The sequence below is a fragment of the Lithobates pipiens genome, unplaced genomic scaffold (genome assembly GCF_037356315.1).
Source record: "Lithobates pipiens isolate NorthernLeopardFrog02 unplaced genomic scaffold, aLitPip1_a1.2 Scaffold_22, whole genome shotgun sequence".
NCBI classification, from domain to species: Eukaryota; Metazoa; Chordata; class Amphibia; order Anura; family Ranidae; genus Lithobates; species Lithobates pipiens.
The window spans coordinates 299,429,567-299,455,478 of record NW_027507784.1 but is presented as its reverse complement, the minus strand read 5'-3'; the positions used below and the strand labels follow the sequence as shown (position 1 = coordinate 299,455,478).

The window sequence follows — 25,912 nt, the reverse complement described above, 5'->3', positions numbered from 1 at the left end:
GTGGAGATGACGTATTTGTGCTCTGGCCCAGCACAATTTGAACATAGTAAGGTTGGGGGGAAGTGAAGATGAAGATAATCATTATCTTTACAGCTTTGATGTGCTGGCTTCTCCTATAATGCATTCTAAGGGCTTACTCACACTAGGCACTCCCTACTGTACCTGAGCATGTTTGACCCCCAGAGTCCAGTTCATTTGACTACTAGTGTGATCTCTCTGTATTGTGCACATGCATGGTTCAGCATACCGTGCCCTGGTGCACTTGAATGGGTGAGCCTGAGCATGGTTCCGTTTGACTTTGGCATGATTCACTTTAGTTCTTGACAAAACAGATGACAGAACAGAAGTGTGTTCTGGCCTGGCACAATTGAAGTGCAGGAGCGAGGATGGGGACTGTCATGCTTGGGCACAGAAGATGGCATGGAAAGAACAGTTGGAGAATAGTCTCTGTGTTTTTCCAACATGCTGGAAAATATGTTTACCTGATAGTGAATGTGGAGTAAGTCAAGTCATGTACCCTACAGATGCCAACCCACTATAAATTAGTGGGTTGACATCTGTAGCAAAAAACATTTCATGTACTGGTGGTCACATATATTGTATTAATATTGCTGTACAAACAACAAAAAGACAAAGGGTGCGAATGCCTAGTGCATTATCTCCAGCACTTTATTGAGGGATAAAATAAACGAATTATACTCACAAAGCCAGTTGTCACGAGGGCCATGTACCTGACGTGAGACTGGAGTAGTGGGGAGGCCTCCCTTGCACCTTGGGTCCTTAAAGCGGTTCTGCACCTAAAATAAAAATATTAAAAGCCAGCAGCTACTAATATTGCAGCTGCTGACTTTTAATAAAATCACACTTACCTGTCCCAGGGTCCAGCGATGTCGGCGGCAGGTGACGAGCGATCGCTCGTCTCGCTGCTGCGCCCGCCGCCATCCTCTGTCAGGGAATCGGGAAGTGAAGCATTACAGCTTCACTGCCCGGGTCCATACTGCGCATGCGCGTCTCTTATGGTCCCCCGCTGTGTCTCTGGGAACTGTGTGTTTCCCAGAACACAACGGGGGGGGGGGGGGGCGTCTGTGGGGGTCTGTGGCGGTCTGGCCGGAAGTGGGTGCAGTTACCTGGATTATCCAGGTAACTGCACCCCCCTCCCCCCTGAAAGGTGCCGATTGTGGCAACGGAGGGGGGGAGGGATCAGATTAGCGGAACTTCCCCTTTAGGGTGAAGAACCGCTTTAAAGCCTCTGGAGATGGAGACAGAGACTTGGTGGGGACACCGAGTGGCAGGGGTGCCAAGGGTGCGGAGCACCGTGGAAGCCTTAGTCCGGGATCCGAGCCGTGGTCAAGTACAGTTGGGCAACAAAGCATAAAAGGCTTAATCAGAAGAAGAATGGTCAAGATCCAAGCCGGGGTCGGTTCCAATATGGCAGCGGAGTACAAAAGGGGCAAAGAAGTAGAATGGTTAAGGTACAAATCCGAGGTCAAAGGCAAGCAGCAATCAAGAGTTGTCAAACAGGTTTCCAGGTCACAACAGGTTCAGACAGATCACACACTAGCACAGGAACAAGGGGGAACTGAAGATAATCCAGTAATTTGGCAGTGTCTGGGCTGGGCTTATGTAGGGATGTTTGAGGTCACTTCGCGTGTGCCTACTGGGTATTTTCCCGCCTTTTCCCATCAGGGTGATGTCACTTCCTGTGTGCCTCCTGGGTATTTTCCCACCTTTTCCCATCAGGTTGAGGTCACGTCCTGGGCATTTTGCTGCCCCTTTCCCTCAAGTGTTCTGCGCAGGTGCGGGTTGTCGCCTCCCGAGGTGTCTCTGGCGCATGTTCAGTTGGCACGGATTTCCTCTTGCGGCAATGCGCCATTGGTGCATGCGTAGTAAGCTGTGGACTCTTACACCAGTGTGAAAAATAGCATTGTATATAATCCAGGAACCAGAGGCAAGCCCATTATTGAACTCCTTAGGTTCAAGTGGATGATAGTACCAGTTGACATGTTTCGGGGGACATGTGCCTTTCTTCAGAGCAGAACTATGCAGTTACAAGATTCCACAATCTTAGGGGGGCTGCAGCACCTTGATCAGGGGTCTTCAAAATTTCTAAACAAAGGGCCAGTTTAAGAATTTAGGGAGAGCCATGTTGTTGCTGTTGGGAGTAGAAGAAATGCTGATGTTGGTGGGAAAAAATAATGTTTGTTTCAGTGGGAGTAATTGTGCCCCATCATTAGTGTTAGTGGGAGAAACTATGCCCCATCATTTGTGTTATTGGGAGGAATTATGCTCCATCATTGGTGTCGTTGGGCCCCATTGTTGGTGTCATTGGGAGAAATTGTGCCCCCTTGTTCGTGTCATTGGGAGGAGCTGTGCTCCATTATTGGTGTCATTGGATGGAATTAAGCCCCTTCACTGGTGTCAGTGGTGGGGGGAGGGGGGAGGATAATGCCCCTGTGTTGATGTCAGTGTATGAAATAGTGTCCAAAGAGCTGAATAAAAGCAAGCAAAGGGCCGAATCTGGCCCCTGGGCACAGTTTGGAGACCACTGTGCTAGATCATGCAGACCTGATTGCATAGTGGTCACCATTATCAGAAGTACCATGTTCAGCTGCTCTGGGGACTCTCTGTGGTGTCAAGTTTCTATTTCCTAATGTCAAATTAACCTTGCTGTACATAAGACAAGCCTATACGCATTTGCTTAGACGTCTAAAACGTGCATAATTTACATATTTATCCTCATGTACATAAACGTACACATTACCAGGTGAGATACTAGAAAACATGGAATGGATGTTTTTAGCAGTTTATCGGTATAAGCTTTATGGTGTTTTAATGTGGACTTCTGCTAGAGTTATTTTCTACCAAGTGGGGTCACCAAACTAATATTTCTCAGCCGCATCCTGTTATGTTGAATTGGTCTTCATCCATGTTGAGATAAATATACTGCATGTGTATATATTATACTCTCCTCTTACAAAGTAATAAGATACAGCTGAGAAATTTAATGAGCATGGTCACAGTGTAAGCCCCCCATGGGAAGTACACTGACAGCCTTAGTTTGTATGTATGCTCTGGGAGCCATTGTGCATCAGATGTCCTTATGTTGAACCTGTGTTTTGCCCATCCAGTGCAAAGCAAGAGGTTCAATGTAATGCCACCTTCCCTGACTGCTTATAATTATCTCCTTATTGCTCTGTTCACACATGACTTTGAGCTTACAGAGGTCTGAGGACTCTCTTCCTGCCTTCATATGATGGTGCTGGATGCAAAAGCGGGCAATAGCTAAGCACCAGCATCAGGGCCATGCCAGGGGCAGATGCCACCTGATGCAGCCATTTGTGCCACCCTCTTCTTCCAAGCAATGATGCTGTAATGCTCAGGGGGTGAACATACATCGGACTGAACATTCCCAGTATGGCCATTCATTGCTGCCACCCACCATTCCTCCAGGCTCCGTTCACACCTAAGCATTTTCTATCTCGAAGGAAAATCAGTTATTCTTTATGGAGATGGTTCACATCTCCATTCCAAGTCACAAGAAGCCAAATGCTTGAAGTTCAAAAAAGTTTGGAACTACCGGTACTTTTGTAGCTCCATTCTGGCAGATTGGTGCATTTTTTTGTGTTTTTTTCTCTATAGAAATGCATTGAAACACACGATTCCCCATTTTTTTGAAAGATTTAGCACGTTATGTGGCAAGTTCTTGGAGTGTTTTGTGCTGGTTGTTAGGAGGCAGGACCTGCCGGCGTCCTAACAACCAGTGACTGATCCCTGCTGTCAGCCAACAGGAATGAGTCAACTGTTGTTAATTACCACTTCTCATTCAGCAAAAAAACAAAGTCCTTTATAAAAAATAAAAACAAAAAATAAACATGTCTCCCGATGTAAATCCATTGGCAGTCATGATGAACACAGACTGCCGACCTACAAGAAAAAAAAAAACACTGCTCACCAAACATGTCCTCTCCTGTCACTTGCCTAATGACAGACACTTTCCCCCACCGCTAAATAAGCGTAGGGGTGGGGTCACCCAGTGATGTCACCCCACCCCCATGATGTCACTCCAGACCCCCGCCCCATGCCTGCTCCTTAACCACCGATGAGTCACTGGTTGGGAAGCTAGCAGTTGCTGGCTCCTTAAAATGCCAAAGCTCAAAAATGCTTAAAAAGGTTGTACAAAAAGGCTTAAAAACATGCATAAAAACGTGCCACAAAAATGCTAAAAAATGCAGTGTGAATGCAGCCTAAGTATCTCCAGAGGTGGTCGCCTCAATCGGCCTCATTGGCAGCACGGCTCTGGACTGTCACTTAAGCCTGGCACACACTATCAGATTATCGGACGTACATAATCGCCATGCTAGTCTCATACTGAAAGTGAGGAGGTTACTCAACTTACGAAAATCCTCGTACGACAGTATACAACTTCAGAAGTTATATAATGTGTTGAAATGTTTTGTAATGTATTCTTTTGTTTCTGAGTGTAGTCTTGCTCTTACAATTTTTTTTTTCAGACGAAAACTGTACTAAATAAATGAAAATAGTACTTTTGTGTTCATGTTCGGTAAACATTGTATAGCCCGCACCTTCAGGTTTTGTTGTCCAAAAAGTTAAATTTGCTGTAGAAAGCACTATGCTAACAATCAGATAGTCGACCGATTATTTCTCGTACGAAGTTTTACTTCTGATTTTCTTATCGTGTGTACGAACCTTTAGGAATAGGACTGGGGGGTCATATGCTCCCCATACCCAGAAGTTTCAGGTAGTTCTTTTTGCTACATCCAGTGGCTGGGAGTGAAGGAAAGATGAGTAGGCAGCCGCCCAGGCCAGCATTAAAGGGAACCTGACTGTTGCATTGACATCCATGGGTGAAGCACATGTCTTCTTTAACTTTAGGCCCACAAAGGTGTGAAAGGAGAGGAGAGTATTCTTTGCTTGTGTTTTGCAGGGGTTGCTTGGTCTGCATTGTCAAACCTTGCCAAGTGGAGGGGGGGCATAGGGGTAACCTATTGAAATGAATGGGACAGCATGGTCCAAATGTTGCATGCAATGCTCAGGTCAGTGCAGCTCAATGCAGTACTCTTTTCCTTTTTTGAAATGAGAGCAAACTGCAGTGATGAGAAAGTTTGAAGGAGCAGGTTCAAATTTGTTTCCTTGAACAAAATGAATTTCTGTGGTTTTCGTTCTGGAATTTTTTTCAGAAATTGAATGTTAAAAACGAACAAAAATTTGAAGTACCTTTGAAAAGTTAACGAATGTGCTGAGATTTTTCATACGAATGTTTGCGTGAAAAAAAATCTACTAGTTTATGGCCATCCTAACAGGTATTTTTCGTACTTGCAGTATTTTTAATGGGGTAAACCATGGGAGATTATATATCATGCATTGGAGAGATGTATTGATTGCTGTTTTTTATTTTGTTCAAACATATACTTATAATCCATTTTATTTTGGTTGTGAAGCTCTGAACGCATCCCAAATGGATGTCAACAACTGATACATTTTGCGCTCTGATACTCAACACCAGGATTAACAAGCCTCAAAGCTGGCCATAAACAGTTTCGTAATTTTTTCCTAATTCTTTCCAAAATGCAAGCGGTGGGTGGCTCTGCAAGCACTACCCAACTGGACAAAAGTTGATTTAATGGCTAGCTTCACCACTAGAAGAGTGGCAGGGCAAAGCCCCTTCTTGTCCAGCCAATTTTTCAGGTTTAAGTATTGTAATAATTTGACTAACACTTACTCGGTCCTGGAACACTGTATCCAAATGAATTTTATATCATTCTTTTGTGACAGATAGAACTTTCTTTTGGTGGTATTTCAGTACCACCAAGGTTATAATGCTATATGTACACGGGATGCTTTTACAACCTCTCCTAAACGATTTAACTTGACAGACAGTAACCCACATTTAAAACGTCCGTTTTGCTGCATTTACATGCGCTTTTCGCCACGTTTGCGTTTTATAAATGTTTAAAAAATATATATATTTTTTTAAATAGCCAAAAATGAGAAACGCCTGTAAACGAAACACAGCTAAATGCAAGTTACCGCATTTAGCCGCATTTGGCGTCTGAAACCCTGGAAACTTCTGAATGAATTTTTTTGCCTTCAAAGAAAAGCCTATAAACGCAACTGCCTAAAAACAACATTAAAGGAACCTGTGTACATGTACACATAAGATAACATTTGATGAGTTCAGGGACAGTTGAAAAAAGCATCCAACTGCCTCTGCACGTCCGTTTTACAGCAGCAGTGTACATGAGGCCTTATGGTGTCAGGATGATTGAAGCGCATTATTTATATTATTACATTGGAATATAAAATAAAATAGTTCAACTCACCCTAATGCAGAATCGGTTGGAGTCTCGAGTGTGTCACTTGCCACGTCACCTGCCACCAGATGCAGATTGTCACTTGCCACGTCTCCTGTCACCAGATGCAGACTGTCACTTGCCACATCACCTGCCACAAGTTGCAGATTGTCACTTGCTGTGCCACTTGTCTGCTACGAGGTGCGGCTTGTTACTTGCCACGTCACCTTCCACATGTTACAGATTATCACTTGCCACGTCTCCTGCCACCAGATGCAGTGTTGGAAGGAAAGAAAATCATATCATCTATGACCAGCCTTAGGTTATACATTCTTGTTGCTCTCCAAGCACTGCTCCATAGAAGCCATTGTTTCCATGCACTGCACTCGTGATTTCCAACAAGCATGAAACAGCTGTATGCAGTTTGGAATAAATGACTCTGTAATATTAGGCTGTATCTGGGCTAAAAATCATCAAATTCATAACTGGCTAATGGGCACCCATTCGCATGGCTCCAACCACGATCTTGAAATAAGGAATAAACCCCTTGTTTTTTTGGGATCCATAATGGAAGTGAGATACACCAGTTTTAAGAAGGCCATACTGTTCCTTTTGTAAAGAAAAAACAAATAAGAATGTGGAGGAGACCCAGAAATCCAGACTTAGCACCTCTGGGACTCATCACAATCTTCGCCCTCCCTTTTCTACCAACTGGTGTTACCAGCATATACACTGAAAACTATGGAGAAAAAGTTTCTTTCACATTATAAGTCTGATGATCGGATGCGGCGATGTGATAAAGATCTTTGGGCTTTTAGTTTTTTTTACTGGCTTAGCATTTTTAATGTTAGAAATAAAAATTGATTTTATTTCCAAGTGGATGTGCTGATCACTTCTTGGATAACTGTGATGGCGGGAAGTACTGACGTCTTACCGTTGACCGTGGGAACACTATACATTTTATAAATAGAAATAATATAGAAGTTGAATATATTTAAAATGACTGTGCGGAATTGTAAATGGAAGTCGTGCTGGCGGGAGCACTCTATTTCTATTTCACAAAGTTGGACGGCTTCTCCTTCTGCTCTGTAGGTCTGGGGAAGTCCTGATGTGTTAGACAGGAAAGCCCTCTTGTCTTACTGAGTCAAAGGTTAACTCCTTATCCACATGATTCCTGGTATGTGAGCTGTTGTGTGTGCGCGCCTCCATCATTTACACACTGATTGCTGCATGCTTGTAGCTGGAGGTGAGAAGAAGGTGCTGATAATAAAGTGTCAACTAATTCCCAATTAGTTCTCCTTTGTCTGACAATGACTGGTAATCCGCTGAATTTCCTGTAGCTCTGCAGGTGTATAATAAGGGCCTCGGGGTTGGAATACCTCAGGGGCAATGTACCTTCCCCAGGGAGACAAATAATACCATCAAGGCTTTGTCTGACAGACTGCTATCCACACTGACCTTTGACATTCCAGACAGGAGTCATCTCAGCATGACCAGAATACCTGTCAGGACTTTCCGAGAAGGCCTACCATTAAACTTGGAGTTCAGTTATTGCACCTTCTTCGAGAGGGGCCAATACTAAATTTAAACTATATAATGTCTAAAGGCAATTATTTATTTTTTTCCGTTTTGACTAGAGTATTTTTTATTACAGCCATTTATATAGCGCCAACAATTAAGGCAACAGGGGGCGAATAGTTTGTTAAACGCTGCCTATGGACTCAGCAACACACTGTGTTATGGCCGATTAGATGCGGCCTGTTTGTGTGGGGTCCAAAACTCGCAGAAACGCAGACCCTAGATGCATCAGAAGAGTGGTTGCGTCTAAACAGCCACGGCACCAGCCATAGATTTGTACAGAGTACAAATATGACAGCCGCCGCTGAGTGAAGGCAGAATTGCAGTATTTTTTCTGGGATTCCGTATTACAATAAAATAACGGCTAAACATGCAACGAACTTAGGGTGCCATTCATACCTGAGCATAGCATTTTCGGGCAGAAAGTCGGGCGATTTTTCCCGCGATTTTGTACAGGTCAAAAGGAGACCAATGTAAAAAGCAGAAAAACACCCAAATCTGCCTAAAAAAAAGTTCCAGAACTTGTTTGAGCTTCAGGCGTTTTGGAGCTTCTGGCTTCAGGTGTTTTTGGAGTGGAGATATGAACCATCTCTATAGAGAATAATAGATTTTTTCCCCTCCAGCGTTTTGTAGCTTGAGGCTTCATGCTACAAAACGCTTAGGTGTGAATGGGGCCTTAGGGTGCCATTCATTCTTAAAGACACCACAAAGCATGCACGTGGTTTACCATGTAACTAACGTGCTAAAACATCTGCTGAAGAAATGCAGTGATGTTCCACAACTTCTTTGGCCTGTTTGTTATGGATAGGACAGCCCATTCAAGTGAAACTTGCAAAAAGAAAAAGCGCAAGTGGGAATGTGCATTCAGGCTATGCAAAATGTGAATGGGGCCTTAGGGCTCCTTTAGGCTAGTGGTTGGGGGGGCAACAAATAATGCCATGGTTAAGGTATGTTTTTACTGCCCTCCAACTGTAACCCCCTTTAGCTGCAGAGGCAGCAGCCAGTGTTTACGCATTCCACGGCACTTTGCTTCAGGGCTTTGCCTCACGTTTTCACATACCTTGTGGATGAGCAGAGGAACGCCTCCCTTATGTATCTGACACACTGCCCCTGACCTGGGGACCTGGGCGTGCAGAATGGTATGAGTGCCTGGCAGGTTGGTAGTCAGAAGAGCTAATCCAGAATTCCTGATGCCACTGGGATAAGGACTGGTGAGATGAGATATCAGAACAGCAGGCAGTTGTGGAGTTGGCTCAGTGGATATCAGGATACCACACACCTTAATTGTTAGCGGCAGCGCACAGCGGATCAGCGCTGAGGGATGTGGAGCACAACAGGCACACACAAGTTTGAGAAACCAGGACAGGTGCAGCAGCAAAGACAGATTGGAGTAAAAGCTTGGTTGGCAACAGGCGGACAGCGTGGTAACAAGTGGAGCAGGCAGAATCAAAGTCAAGGACAAGCCGGGGTCAGGTACAGGCAGCAGGCTAGCCGGATCAAACACGGGAACGGTTCTCAAAGCAGGTTACAGGTAGGATCACAGGAAGCTGCAGATCAGACAGCGCTGGCTCTGTTTACAAGCCCTGTTTAAATAGACCATCTGGTGCCAAAACTTGCATGCGTGCACGCGCACGTGCACCGGCGCTAGCAGACGTGCACCAGCAGCAGGATTCCTTCTACAAGGCATTTCCTGACACCGCCTTTCACTTTCGGCAGGCATTGAGCCAACGGAATGTAACCCATTCAAGTGAAAGGGCCACTCTGCAAGCGCCCTGCTACTGTGTTCACTGCACAGTGTTACAGCACGCTAGTGCTGGGATCAGGGAGTTAAGGCAGGCAGTGAGGAGGCAATACGACGCCCTTCACGCCACCTGTTAATTGCTCTCTGAAGAGCGATCTGAATGCTAGTGTGAACGATCTCTAAGGTTTCTCTTTCACATGCATACATGGGCCAATTTAGACAGGAGTTAATTACCAACCAGTATATCTTTGGAGGGGGAAAAGAAACTGGAGCACCTGAAGAAAACCCACGCAAACACAGGGAAAACATGTAAACCCCATGCAGATAATATCCGGGCAGGGATCTGAACCTAGGACACCAGTAATGCAAGGGTGAAATGCTAATCACTAAGACACTGTGCTATAGGAAAGGGTTAGACACCCTATCCTGTATATTTGTACTGGGGACCATTATCACAGATAAGACAGTGATGAGTAATCCAATACAGGATTTACCACCACTATAGAGAGGTTTCTTCTTACTTTTGTGTTTCCTGGGCAGAAAGTAAAAGACAATCCCCCTAATGGGTCTTCTTATTGGCCTATTGAGGGTTGGACCCCATAACCCATTGGAGTCTGTTGCATCACTTGCATTTGTTGGGCTATGTATAACCCTCATTTAAGAGACACTGTCACCAACTTAATCTATTGCAGATAAAAGTACAGCAAAATCTGGTATTTTTTAAATGGGGCGGGTAAGCCATTCCTGCCGAGACAAGACAGTAATTATTGCTAGCGTGTATAGCAGCCGCTAGCGATAGTCGCAAGTGAATCCAGCAGGCTGGTTGTGCCCAAGTTGATTGATCAAACCTGGTACATTCAGCCTGCCCACACATGGTTTGAATCTGGTGAACCGGACAAGATTGGAACTGTCTATGGCTAGCCTAAGTTATGCATCTCTTGCCTTCTGATCTCTAATATAAGTAGGGATGCACTGATACCAGTTTTTTAAGGCCGAGTACAAGACCTGATACTTTTTCTCAAGTAGTCACCGATACCAACTACCAATACCTATTTTTAATGTCATGTGATTTTTTTTTAGGGGTGGTTCACACCATACATGCATGAAAACCGATGGGAAAACTGCACAAATTTCACTTGCAGAGACATCAGTTTTCATATGCGTTTCAGTGAGCTTTTACAGTTTACATATGTGCAGGCCAGTCACAGTGCAATTTTGAAAAAGAGTCCTGTGTGATTTTAGTTCAGTTCAGGTGCAATTTCTAATCTCGTACACTACAATTCGCATTGTAATCATACCTGAACCGCTGAACAAAACGCACCGGACTGGGCTTTGAAATCGCACTGCAAAAAACATATGTGAACCGAGTCTGTATCGGTTTTAGTAGTAGTTTAGTTTTCGTATCGGCGCATTTTTACGAATACAAGTACCCGTGCAAATGCTTAGTATTGGTACCGATACTGGTATTGGTATTATTGCATCGCTAATCCAAAGTAAAAAAAAATAAATCATGGGAGAAATACGCTGCCATTGCTGATCTCCTTCTAACAATGGTAACTACTTGGATGTTATGCCGATCCATTGATTTTGGTACTTTTTCACTAAATGAGAACAAATATGTAGATCAGGAAGATCACCATACAGTACTCCCTCCTCTCCAGCAATGCAACACCTTTAGCTCCCTCACTGACTTCATCGTCTTTTCCCCGGCCTTCTTCCAGGTTCCAGTTTTGGCAATCTTGATTGGCCTGTCTAGGAGGATCGCCAAAGGAGATTATTGATTGTAGCATTGAGGTCTGGCAAAGTTATACATTGAGTTGCACATGCACAGCTCTGTACCTCAATAAATAAACTTTTGTGTGCATTTGAAAGCATAGGAGGAAGGAGGAATTTACATAAACTATCTATTCTGCTATAAAAGTCCTTCCTGCTTACAAATTTTGCCAATGAGGACTAATGTCTGCTTTAAAGCCAGGCAACTCACATTTTTAGATAGCGAGCTACGCATTACCAACTTTTGTGTTTTTCTCATGACAGGTTTCCTTTAACACAGCCTTGATTTCTCACAAGCAGTGTCTCTAGCTAATGTCTTTTTAATGAAAAGCCACTCATGTATTCTGCAAGGTCAGAATGCATAGAATTAAAGTGGCAAGGCCAGAGATGGTGGATGCTGGAACATTGTCTATTCAGAATTTGAACCAAAGACCTCTTCTGTGTCTATTATTTCCCTAAGAATATGTTAGATGTATGCCCTTCTCATTAAAACTGTAAACAACATGGATCCATACATATATGTTGTCACTTTGGGTCAGGGATTCTGATGGCTTGATGTTACTGTTTTTTTCCATGCTTCCACCTAAGTTTATCAGAGGGCCTCGTGATGTGCCAAATACATGGTATGTTAGGGTCAGCAGAGGGGGGTAAAATTGGGTATAGTTTCCCTCTAATAATGTTGGGAACCATTACGTTAATCCTTTCTCAAGTTTGGAATGTATGTGGAATTTCCTCCTCATCCTCCATGCACACCATATCTAAAAGGATCTTTCTTGTCTTACAGAGTCTGGGGTCAGCGGACCGGAAAGAATTTCAAACACCAAGGTAAAATCTCCTTCTTCGCTTTGTCATGTGTTTATCTGTGTTTGTGCCACCTGATTATTTCTGAACAGGAACAAGGATAAACCAGGGATATAGTCTTACAGTTCTAGCCAGCAGGAGCATGCAACGTTTGCTCTCGATGTCTTTGTAGATCTGATTTTCCTTGGAAACATTTGTTGTGTGAGCAGAGGAATTTACCTGAAAATAATGTATTGTATTCATTTATACAACAGCTCTTGTACCTAAGGAAGCTTGAAGTCTAAAGACAATACCTGTAACATACACAAATTAGGGTAAATAAGCGTAAGAGCCAGTTGACCATACCTGTAACACACACAAATCAGGTTAAATAAGCGTAGGAGCCAGTTGATCTAACAGTGTGATCAAACTGATGGGGGGACACTCACACAAACCCCATACTGATATGGCACACTGTAAGCAGGTACACATACCGAGAATAGTGTCTGGTTACAGTAAATAAGGTTATCAAGTGTTAGAACCCTTTTAGATAAAGCCCTCCTGCAGTGATGTCATGGTGAACCAGGTTGGGAGGATCTCTAGCAGCACTTGGGGCATAGGAGCTAAACACCCAACACCTATGTAACCATCACACTTAGGGCAGGAAGAGTGGACCTGCACTTAGGAAAGCCAGCTGTAGTCTTTCTGTTCCTTACGAAGGTCAGGGCTAGGGGGGATTGCAAAAGGCCTCTTAGGCCAGGTCAAGAGTTCCCGGTGTGGGGCTGATTCCCTGGATGGTCCTGGGAGAGGTGTACCTAGCGAGGAGGTGACTACAGAGAACACAGTCCTGTGAGTGCTGATGGCCCCTAGTAGAGGAGAGACTGTAAGGGAGATTGCTGCGGAAGTGCTACATATACTTTCAAATGTAACTACTGCAGACAGTCCACTAAATGTGATTGACTGTGTAATTACATTTACGTGTGGACATTCCTTCTGCTAGGGATGTGAAGGTCAATGGCTGGGGACGTTGTGTGGAGGCCTATGGCATTGAGTGGGGCACAAGATGGCAGAGGGGTTGGTCTCAGAAGGAGTGATAGTGTTCTAGCAGGACAGGAGGGGTGGGGACTTGTGCTCCTGGTGCCAAATCCAGCTAAACATAAGTACTTCTTACAATCTGGTGAGAACTGAACCAATTTTTCCAGAGCTGCAAGACCAAGGTACTCTTCTGCACACCAGTATACATCTATGGGCATGTTCTGTGTGTGCTATGAGTGCAGGGCATATCCTCCTAGTTACATAAAAATTCACAGCCCATGTATCCCTTCTGTGGTGATCTTCCTGTTTGCTTATTGGTCTCTATTAACAATTAAGTTATAAAATCACAAGCACATGGATACTTGGGTTGCAGATCCTAATGAAGGCCTTGCATTACACCTGCTTTTGGCCAGGCCGGGAGGCCCCATTTAACTTTACAATGAGTATTAATTGAAACTACCACTCATCAGTAAAAAAAAGTGAGGTATAGTGTTGCTTAGCATTTTTCTTTTCAATAGGATTTCTATATTTTGGAATAAAGTGTTGCATAGACTAGGACAATGCTTTTAAACTCCAATGGGTGCTTGGAGTATTGCTTGTTCGCTCTTCAAATGCCTTATTATGAAATCACTGGTGGAACAGTGGCTTAGTGGTTAAAACTTATGCATTTGTGGCATTGGGGTCCATTGTTGGAATCTTGGCCAGGACACTATCTGCATGGATCTTCTGTGGGTTTTGACTGGGTACTGTAGTTACCTCCTGAACACCAAAGACATGCTGGTAGGATAATGGGCTGCTGTCTATAGTGGCCATAGTAGGTGTGTACAAAATGGCAATGCACATGTGTTATCACATTCTGCACGCCAATCCCAAGCTGAGAAATCAGGGGGGATATTGGAAAGACTTACCTTGAAAAAGATATGCCAAAAAAATGATATGGATATAAGGGCTTTCCAGTGTATCATACAGCATATGATGCCCAGAAAGCTGGCCCATAGAATCACCAAGAATAATTTATAAATGAATGGGTATATACATACATAATGAAATCTAGATGTTCCAATAGTTACCCTGGATCATTCAGTAGCTATTTACACCATGTGAACATCTTTATTCTGACTTTCCTGCAGCTAGAGCTATTAAAGCAGAAGTTACGGTTCCGTGACTCACCTCTTCATATGTGCTATGATAAGACTTTGGCAGTGGTGTGACTTAATAATGAAGTCTCATCTTATCGTATCCATGGTACACTGCTACACATCAATTCCTGCTCACTGAACACAGTATTGTCTCCAACTATTTGTGGCATTCTAAGCCTTTCTTACCTTGGTACACACTGGTAATCAGAAGAGGACTTGTTAACATCTCCAATATAATAACAGGCTAAAGCAGTGTCTGTCAACTTTTCCGTGATGTGACATGCCTTCTGACACAAATACCACACAATTTACTTATGTATGGAACCAATATGCCTTTTTTGAGTCCAAGGATTGGTATATGGGGTGAATGGTAATGCAAAAAATGTTGAAACGCTGGAAAGCTCTGGATGGAACTGTCACTAATGAAGGCGTGTTATTAAGTGGGTTAGAAGACTCTGCAGCAGACTTGGTGTCCCTGTAGACAATGAGGTTTCCTAGAGAGGGCTGGGGGACACTGTGGAGGATTAATGAGGGCTGGAGGCTCTGCAGCAGGCTGGAGGGACAGTGGGAGGCTGGGTTGCACTGGGGAAATGTGGGGGGCACTGTGGAGGTTGAGCACTCTCAGGAGGCCTGGGAGCAATCTTGGCCGCTATGGGAGGTTGGGAGGCACTATGGGAGTTGGAAGGAACTGTGAGAGGATACGGGATCTGCAGCTGGCTGAAATCCCAGCAGTAGTTCATGGCCTGGTGGTTGAGAACCACTGTTCTAAAAAAATTTTAGGTGTATTAGTGTATTTCAAACAGTTTCGGAGGTGCTTGATAGTTCTTGGCTCTGTTCATACCAAAGAAGCTCCAGGTATAGACCTGTCACAAACCTTACAAATTCAAAGAGGTTAAAGGTTTAATAAATACGTCAACAGATGTTACTTTCAGTGTAGACCACACATTTGGATTATCAGTAGATCCAAAAATACATTCTGCTAAAGTTATTTTCAAATCTCAAAGTTTCTGGTAGAGGTAGCACTTGTCCTTGCCCCGTCCTACCTTTGAAATGTTCATATTTGTTGGGGAGGCTGCCTATTACTCTAAAGAACCAGTAATATTCTCTATAAGGCTCCTCTCCATGATAATGTTAACCACCACTCCCCTAAATAGTTTTTTGCGATGAAACGTCCCACACTCTGTTTGAGTGCTTTGGCCATATACTGAATATAGATATCAGATATTCCAACTGCTCACAACAACAAACAAGGCAATACTCGTTTAGTTGCTGAACATAAACTGATTTATTTGAGATGACACACAAATAAATACAGCAGGCTGACAACACAAACTGTAGCCAGAAACCTAATTAACTTGAGCTAGTTATCTAATCATTTACCCAGACTAGGTGGCTCGGAGATATGACCTTTCAGGGTAGACTTGCCATCTCCTCACTCACAACATACAATACATATAAGTATAAACACATCCCCCAATAGTTTGCTAGGAGACAAAGGTGTGCTAATGAGCACAATAAACTATTGGGTGAAAGACCTGGGCTTACCAGATCTCATTAATCAGCATTCTTTTCACATATATCTGTACACTGAGTCCCAAGCATGCAGAGACCATCATGGCTTCCTTAATAATGTCCTTTTGCATTACATAACAGAATATTTTCCTAAATGCTTGTAGCTCCATAAAATTGCCAGGGCCCATAGTTGGTAGAGGCTAGTATTCAGACCCCTCCAAAAGCCTCTGTCCCGGGTGAGGCTGTCACAGTTTGTTAAACTGGGTGATTAGGAAAACCCTCTAGCCCTTTTGCTTACCTAAAGTCATGGTCAGTTGATGATCTAGTCGAAGTCTTCTCTGATCTCTTTAATCTGGTGGGGTCTAAAAATGATGTGGTCCTCCTAGTAAAAGGAAATTTTCTGAAACAAAATTTTGAGTTTCACAGACATAATTCTGAGATTAAAAGTCAGAATTTTGAAATTAAAGTCAGACTTCTGGTGCTGAAAGAGCAAGAGGAGAAATATTGGAAAGTCTGGACCCCTTATTTAATTTACAAAGAACAGACCCCCCCCCCAGCCTCTCATGTAGCTCTTATATGTCCAATATGTCAGGAGAGTCGACCGGGTCTCCCTTTGTCCCCTCTTCCCATCCCCCGCCCCCCTTTTTTTCTATATCTTTTATTTCTATCTCCTTTCTATCTCCTGGATCTAACTATGTCCCAGGGTTCTACTTTGCTAAAAACTTATTAGAAGAATGAGAAACTGTGTTGCTCATCAATGTTCACGGAGTGGACTTAATATAACATTTTATAACTTACAGTGATTATAAAGTCTTGTTTTTTTTTGGTTTAAAAGTAACAAACATGCTATACTTACCTGCTCTGTGCAGTAGTTTTACACTCTTAGGTCCCTCACTGGCGCTCCTGGCCCCTCCTTCCTGCCGACTGCCCCCACAGCAATCAGCTTGCTATGGGGGGCACCCGAGCCGAGCTGCTGCTCTTTGTGTCCATTCAGACACAAAGCTGTGGCTCAGCCCTGCCCCCTCTCTTTCCTCATTGGCTCACTGACTTTGATTGACAATCAGGAGGGAGAGTCCTGGACAGCCAAGTCTCTCCTGTAACATTGCTGGATCGAGATGGGGCTCAGGTATTAGAGGAGCTGAGGGGGGCTGCTTAATGCACACAAAGCTTTAAGATAAAAAAAACTTCTGCTTTTAGAACCACTTTAATATTAATACAACACAGAAATATTTTTAGAGACAAGCCATGTTAATCATGTGATTATCTCGCTTAATATTGTATGTTATGTCATGGTTGTCAACTGTTGATTTGTGGAATTGTAATGCTGTTTCTTTGAAAAGAATTTATAAAAAAAGAAAGCCCGAATGCTGAGGATAAAGTCAGAATTCTAAGTTCCAAATGAGAATTTTGAGTTTCAATATCAGAATTCTGAAATTAAAAGTCTGATTTTGAAACTCAGAATTGTGAATTTTATACTAATGCCCCGTACACACGAGCGGAAATTCCGCCAGCAAGAAACTCCGATGTGAGCTTTTGGTCCGAAAATGCGACCGTGTGTATGCTCCAGCCAGCAAAAGATTGAGAGCATGTTCTCAATTTTTCGGTCAGAAAAATTTCCAATTGTCTGTAGCAATTCCGGCAAGCAAAATTCCTACACATACTCCGAAACAATTCGACGCATGCTCGGAAGCATTGAACTTCATTTCCTTGGCTCGTCGTAGTGTTGTACGTCACCGCGTTCTTGACGGTCGAAAGTTCAGCGAACCTTTGTGTGACCGTGTATGTATGCAAGCCAAGCTTAAGCGGAATTCCGTCGGAAAAAAACATCCAGTGTTTTTCCGAACAGAAATTCCGCTGGTGTGTACGCGGTATAAGAAATCTGACTTTGAATCTCACATTTCTGACTTTAAATTTCAGAATTCTAACTTTTTGAGCATAAAACCCAGACTTTAAAAGTCAGAATTGGTTTAAACATCTTTATGGATGGCCTAAGTGCTCTTCCGTCATCTATGGATCATTTTGGCATGCACTTTTCACAGAAGGTGATCTCTTCTTTGTTTTAATTATATATATATATATATATATATATATATATATATATATATATATATATATATATATATATATACTGTGTGTGTGTGTATATATATATACATATATATATATATATATACACATACATACATACATATATATATATATATATATATATTTTTTTTTTTTTTATTTATTTATATGATATATACGTGATGTTCTATTTGAACTGCCCAGGGCAGTGACTGGTTTATTGAACTCTTCAGCATATACTAACATCGGAAATGTCAATTACGGGTGCATTGACCCTTCGTGTGACACATCCCTCTGGGAGCTGTGATGAACAATTATATTCATGCTCACTGCTTGGATATTATTGGGCTACAGCTCTGAAGAGTTGCCTGCATTGAATCCATTGGAAGGCAGTGTACTGCATTTTTCTTCTTATTACATAACAGCACTGTTACAAGTGTCAGATAATGATTTGAATATAGATAATAGAGCACTGACATACTTTGCAATCAGAAGGTATTCTATGTACGGCTTATATACATAGGGGCATGCACTAAGCTCGATGGCTGAGATGGAAAATTCCATGATTAGGCGATGTAGCATTTTAACACTCTCAGCGATCATTAGAGCACAGCTCGCTGGGATCTAGACTCCTATTCCGCAGCACAGAAAGCGCAAAGTCTGAAGTGTTTGTACTGAGCTCACAATACCAGCGAAGGACGATTTTTCTTCCTTCATCTGTGGTCTGACCACAGGAATGAAGCGCTTTATTTTGCAGCCCTGACTCCCGTAGACCCCCCGCCCTCACACTGCCTTCAGTCTGTTCCTAATCGCCCTGTTGCTACCCTACAAAAAGTGTCCCAACAACCGCCAGGCTTGGGATGACTCAGAATTCTGCGTAACCCCTTTGCTCAGATGCCTCTTTAGTTACATAAGGCACAAACATACAGCTACACAATAAGCCACTTTGTAGCAGCGTTAGAGGCTGTGCTGGCTTTCTGCAGTATTTAGATTAATGCCGGACTGTGTATGTCTGCTCTGTTGGCTGTAGAATATCTTGGCCTGGACATAAGATTCGGAGAAACGCTCCTTGTATGTAAGGACGCTATAGAGGAATCTAAATATATGTTCATAAGAAGCATGGCTGTGTTGTTTGGATCATTTTAAAATCATCAGATCTTGTGTATAGTATAGGAAATTATGGCACCTGCCATGGTCCTTTATGTGTGCATATAATATTAATGTATTACTATTAATGATTACATTACTTATGTATCAATATATTGTTTATAATCACAAGTTTTAGGTGCCTATTTGGTAATCATGTTCAGTAAGATGATTTTTTTTTCTTTCTTACCTTTTCAGACGTACATAGTGTATTTCTGTCCTAGCCCGGCCGCAGCGCAGTACATCATGTACTCTTCTGCGGCGAGCCCTCCTCTTTCTCCCCCGCTGCCCTCTGGGACTTGTGTGTGTCCCAGAAGATGAGTTGGCCATTCACAAAGTGCAGCGCGACTCGCGTATGCTCAGTAGGAAAACTGTAAAGCCTGAAGGCTCCACTGCTGGTTTCTCATAGTTGTAATGGTGGCACCTGCACCCGAGCCGGTGGGAGAATCGCCTCGGGGGGGGGGGGGGGGGGGCAACATCGCAGGCTCCCTGGACAGGTTAGTGTCCTTATTAAGTCAGCAGCTATAGTACTTGTAGCTGCTGACTTAAAAAAAATATATTTTTGCGCTTAAACTTAAAAAAGGTTCCAATCCTTCCCTACTTCATCCAAAATGAAAAAAAAAAAGTACTATATATACACATTAAAATTATTTCTAGGCTCAGCTAGTCGCCTTCCTTCCCGAATAGGGCCTGTTTTTTTTTTATACTTACCTCTTTCCAGAGTTTATGTCCAGCCATGTCTCTTTAATTCCTCCTCACATTCAGGCTGGATTCACACTTGCTTTGGCCACAGGTCACAGCAGAGGGCCCGGTGCATCCCTGTATACTGATCCAGGTGCAAATCAGGTTTGAATTTCTGACTGAATTCGCACCTCATTTGGAGCCAAAGACACACAGGACCCTTCTTCAATGCAGACCGCGGCTGCCCCGGAGGTGTGTGAACCGGCTCCCAATTCACATTAGTGTGAACTCAGCCTCGGTCTTTACTTGGTATTCCTCAATGGTGCAGAGAGTAGCAATGTGCTGATGATGTCAGCGGCGCTCTCTGCATCATTACACAGTAAGCATGACGCCATTGGTGGGCTTTAATAAGACGGTTTCAAAGGTTCTTCTTCACCCACCAATCCATATTCAATCTGATCAAAAATAGAAAAAAAGAAGAGTACACTTATGTACTTGGCTTAGGCCCCCCTGACCCCCTCCTTATGTTTGCATAGCGGTGGGTGGTCAGCTTGAGCTTTCAGCAGTCTAGATATTAGCTTGTTTTAATGAGTCACAGGTCTATGATCTATTACAGACCTGTAATAAATTGCTGTAGAGTGACTTTTATGATGTTAAAGCTGAGAATTCTGCGGTAACTGAATATGTCCTGGTGGATGGTTGGTTTCCAAGGCTGCAGATAGAAACAACAAACAGTTCCCTAATGTGTTGTGTCCAGTGTCCTATTTTTTTGAATACGTTGTTATGGCATCACTGTTTGACGCGTAATTCTAATTAACATTTTTGTTTTCAGTAAAGTGGGGAATGATTATAGTTGGTATAGAGTTTCCCTTTAAAGTACAAGATCAGCTTTGTAAAAAAAAATCATGCTAGCTTCCTCAATAGTCATGAGCACCCCCCATGACCTCCCCCCCAAATCCATACTTACCCCTATGGACAGCTGCGGCCTCCTGCACTCTTCTGCAATCCAGCTGGTGAAAGTCAAGTGCTGGGCTGTTCTGCGCACTAACGTCCTATAGTCTTGAATGTGATGTTTCTCCTGCGTGCATCTGATTCAAGTCTATGGGATGCTTGTGTACAGGCAGCCAAGCACCAGATTTGTACTGGCTGGGCTGCAGAGAGTGTGGGAGGCCACAGCTGTCAGAGGAGATGCATATGGATCTGCTGGCTTTGGTGTAGCTGGACTAAAGTAGATCGATTCAAAAATATGTGCTGTACTAATTTGCGCTTACCATTTTCTCTAAGGGCTTTTTCACACTGAAAGTAATGTATATGGCCCTCTGAAAAGGAATTGCTTCACAGATGGTGGTATAGCGGCTTCTGACAGGCGTTCAGGTGGTGCTACTGCTACCTTCTGATGCATGTGTAGTGGTACCCCCGTGAGGGCTGCTGAGAGATGTGGTCCACCTGTCACCCTGCCCAGCCCGGCATTCACTTCCCAATTACCTTCAGTCAATGAACAGTCCATATGTTTGTTTTTGTATTTTTATTAAGGGACTTGAACTTGGATAGGGATGGGAATTTATGGGATGCCAAGTAGAATTTTAGAACAATCAGTTTGGGACCGAGCTATGTACATTCCTTGTACATGACGTTTTTTAATCTCCTTCTGCAACAACACCAGGCAAAGCTAGCACATGGTTAGGCCCAACACTGACTCAGTCAGGCCCTAGAAGTTGCCATTTGCAGGCAGGGACCGCCAGTCCCTTTTAAAATACATAATAGAAAGTCCTTTGCTAACCATCCTATGGTGGATTGCTCCCAGCAATCTCTCTTCAGGCTGTGTGAGCCCTCCTGGCTGCAGATGCCCAACACCACCGCCTGTGAAATTGCAATCCTCACTGGCTCCACACCCAGCTCTGACTATTGCCTATCAGTCCTTTCCGGTATGTCTCTCTAACACTCCCAATAGCACATGTCACTGACCAGCCCTGCACTGCCCTGGTTCACCCCCGAAAACTTGCCCGGCAGCACTAGCTCCTGTTGTCCTCTTTGGTTCCTCTCTGTGCCTCCTGACCAGATACTTCTTGCTTTCCAGAAGAGCTCCTTCCTGCACCCGAACCCCAGGACCAAGGTCACCCTCCCCCAGAATGGAGAGTGCCCTCAAAGGCCCCGACAACCTAGCACTCCATCTCCAGTTCTTCCACCTGACAACTCCTCCCCAGCTGGGCTGACTCTAGGTATTAAAGGAGGCCTGCCCCTGCCAATCCAGATTGGAGATTGGTCAGGGCTTCTTTGAACACCCCAGGCAGCTCCACCTCTCTTCCCCTCCTTTCTTCTAGAATCCTCTAGAAACCAGAGGGAGGTAACCAAGAAGTGATGCTATCTGTGAGTTACCAACCTACTCTGGCCACTCCCAGCCCATACAGATCAAAACAAACAGGCCTAGCTTCCAGTTAGGCCTGCTTAAATTTACCTGCTCTCACACAAATCCTAACTCTAGCACCTACCTAAGTAGAGGGTGCTGCACATAAAAAAAAAAAAAAAAATCCAATTCCCGAATGGTGCCTTTACATTGCCATGCCACTAATGCAAGCCAAGCGTTTGGCTCACGGTTGCAGTAAAGCCCCCTTGATGTCATTAAACAAGGCCACGGGTGTGGCATGTGTGCAGCCCATTACAGGCTGTTATGTCACATTTCTGGGGAAAGTCCAGGGAGATTGCTGTAAAATTGTGTTTTTACCACTTCCCCCACAAGTGTGAATGAGCTCTTTGTCCCCTGCAAAGTCTCACAAACACCTGCTGATCCTGCCAGTGAAACCCAACTAATGCAAGTTAGTTAGGATACATTCACACCTGCGATTAAGGCCGGTGTGAATTGTAGCGGCAATTCCTGCTGCTGCTGTGAGTGGCTAGATGCAGCCACCAGCCCCTTTCACTACGACAGGTCTTGGGCAGCTGCAGCTATTCGCGTCTCTCTGGGCAACCTGCAGTGATTGTTGATGGACTAAAAAAAAGTGCATCCAGCAGCGATCACCGCAGGTAACCGTTGGCTGGGCAGAGAGCAGCTAAAAGTTGCAGCTGCCTGTGACCTGTCATTTTAGTGAACGGGGACGATGGCCGCACCTAGAAACTTACAGCCGTAGCAGAAATTTCGGATACCGGACGCTATTAGGCCTCTTTCACACGGGCCGCTGTTCTGCCGCTGTTAAAAGCATGTTTTGTTATTTTGAAATTCCAAAACTTGAAGCCTATTGATTTCATTGGGCTGTTTTAATGCAACGCAGGCTAACATATCACCGGATTCATGCATTAGTGTACTTCAATAACGCACCGCACAAATGTAAATGAGCCTTTAAATTTCCTTTAAAAATGCTGGGTAGAGAGTGTTTCTATAATTCTATATTCTATAAATGAATAAAACCTTCCGTCACTTTGAACTGAGTGTGAAATCCCTTCTTCCAGAAATTCTGATACTCATTACAGATGTCAGCCAGCAGAGGGCCCCACTTGTAGTCAGAATGACAGCGGAACCAGTAGGGATGCTCTCACCTGTTGCAATGAGTAGTGTGATCAGAGTTACGTAGAAGAAGGTGGCTCCTTTAAGATCAGAGTATAAAGTATGAGGAGCAGAGTGTTTTATTGCAGGCTTTTTAAAATCTTGTTTTGAACATTTTACAATGTAGATTTCCATTACTTTTAAATGTTTTTAATTTTGAATCTCTAAGGCAAGCCTATCACAGATGTTTAGGTTTAGAATGAGACCCTTTTACCCCTTCAAGTTTAAAGAAGACCTGTTATTAAAGCTAACTAGTCAGTAAGGCAAAAAAACATTTCTGAAATAGCTTTTTTATTTTAAAGTTGAACCCCAGAAAAGGTAACAATTCTCCTGTGCGGTGGGGCTACACCAGCACCGTAAGCATTAACTGCTCGTTTCTGTCTAAGGATGTTTAAAAGACGCATTTAGTTACCCGATCCTTCGCTCTTGCAGGCTCTTTGGTGCTGCTAGACTGCTCCCCGCAGCCTACCTTGCTCCAGCGGTCGAAGGCCCTCTGATATCATCAAGACCTTTGCAGAGTCCAAAGCCCTGCATTGGATAGGAGGACACTGAGGGACAGTCCACCACTGGAGCATAGGGGAGTGGGCTTAGCAGTGAACAGAGCGGGCTTAGGAGAGAATTTGTAGGCCCTGTGTGTTGCGATTTATCGCTGAACTCCAGAGGAACAGCTAAATGCACATATGAAATAAATATACGAGAGCAGCCAAAGAATTTGTATTTCTGTCTATACAGTTCTGAGAGTTACAGAGCTCTGTTAGGCAAGGCTTTCCTGTAGTTAAAGTGATTTTAAGGGTAATTTATTTTTTATTTTTTCAAATAACAAACATATAATACCTCCACGGTGCAGCTCGTTTTGCAGAAAGTGGCCCCAAACCTCCTCTTCTGGGGTCCCCCGGTGGCTCCCTCGGCTCCTCCCCGCATCAGATAACCCCATAGAAGAAGTGCTCTCCCAGGGGAATACCTTGCGGGCGTGCTCCTGTGTCCAGCATTGGTGTCCATAGAGGACTCAGGCCTTCCCCCCTGCACCTGCATCAGTGGATTTGATTGACATCAGCAGGAGCCAATGGCTGCGCTGCTATCAACCTATTCAATCAAGAGTCGGGAGCCTGCGGAGAGAGAGACAGCGCGTCCCTGTCGACTGAATGAGGGGGTTCAGGGAAGTAATACGGGGGGGGGGGGCGGTGACTGCCAGGTGTTTTTTTCACCTTAATGCATAGGATGAAAAACAAAAACCTTTACAACCCCTTTAAAGTGATTCTAAAGGTGGTAAAAAAACATGCTATACTTACCTGCTCTGTTTAATAGTTTTGCAAAGAGCAGCCCAGATCCTTTTCTTTTTAGGTCCCCTGCCAGTGGTCCTGGCTCCTTCTCATTGCTGAATGACCCCAATATAAAGCCTCTTGCTATGGGGACACTCAAGCAGGCTCACTCCTGATCCACGCTCCTGTGAATCGACATTGTTCACACACAGAGCATGGCTCTGCCCCACCCCCCTGCTCTCTTCTGATTGACTCACTGGCTGTGATTGACAGCGGCAGGAGCCAATGGCCTGCTGTGTGAGCCAATGAGGAAAGAGAGACCTGGGAGAGCTGCTGCTTTCATGCATATCGCTGGATCGAGATAGGGCTCAGGTAAGTATAAGTATTTTTTTTTTTTACCTTCATGCATAGAATGCGTGAAGGTAAAAAAACCTTCTTTAGAACCAATTTAGGTAACACTTAGCCCTTGTACACACGGTTGGACATTCCGACAACAAAATCCGTCGGATTTTGTCCAACGGATTTTGTCCAAAACTGGTGTTGCATACACATGGTCGGACAAAGTTGTCGGAAAATCCGATAGTTCGTAAAGTGATGACGTAATTTCGTTATGACATGACTACGTTCAGGCTAGTAGCCAATAGCTTTGGTCTAGGAATTTTATCTGTGCATGCGTGGCACTTTGTCCGATCGGAATTCTCTACAAACGATCGGACAAAGTCCAATCAGATCATGTTGTCGGAAAATGTTATAGCCCAGCTCTAAAACTTTGTCGGTCGGATATTCCGACGGAAACAGTCCAATGGAGCCCACACAGGGTCGGATTATCCGACAACACGGTCCGATTGGACATTTTCCATCGGAATATCCAACCGTGTGTACAAGGGCTTACAGGTCTTGTCCCACCCCCAGCCTGCAACTAGACAGTATAAGGAGAAAAAACAGACTGATGAGCTCATCTTTATGTCACTCTGCTGTCTCCTCCTATCATCATGTTCTTTGTGTTGCTTCCCATCCTGGTCTGAGCTCTGCTGTACAAGAGGCTTATACCAAGTCAAATTCAAGTACTTTCACTGCTTGCATTTACAAAGATACATTAAAAGATGTATTTATGAAGCTAGACCTGCATTTGCATCTTTTATGTCCACCTGGAGTTCAGCTGTAATTAGAAATGACCTACTTCTCGCGGTGAATAAAATGCTGTTGCTCCCAATCTAAAGTCATAGATTTAGGTACTGTGACACATAGAAGTGAAGTCAGCCTTTGGGCTCATGCACACAGGTAAAAAATACACTACATTCAGATACATATAACATACTTTTTTTTTTTTGTATTCTGAACACAACTTTATG

At 43.8% G+C, this 25,912-nt stretch overlaps 1 protein-coding gene across 2 annotated transcripts in view; it reads left to right on the top strand.

Moving 5' to 3' along the window:
- The window catches only part of LOC143924770 (ankyrin repeat and fibronectin type-III domain-containing protein 1-like), a 552,097-nt gene that overhangs the window by 269,258 nt on the left and 256,927 nt on the right, over positions 1-25,912 (top strand). For both annotated transcript variants that reach the window (XM_077449225.1, XM_077449226.1), the window contains one exon: positions 12,188-12,228. In XM_077449225.1, coding sequence (XP_077305351.1) covers positions 12,188-12,228 — 41 coding nt within the window. The remainder of the gene's footprint in view (positions 1-12,187; positions 12,229-25,912) is intronic.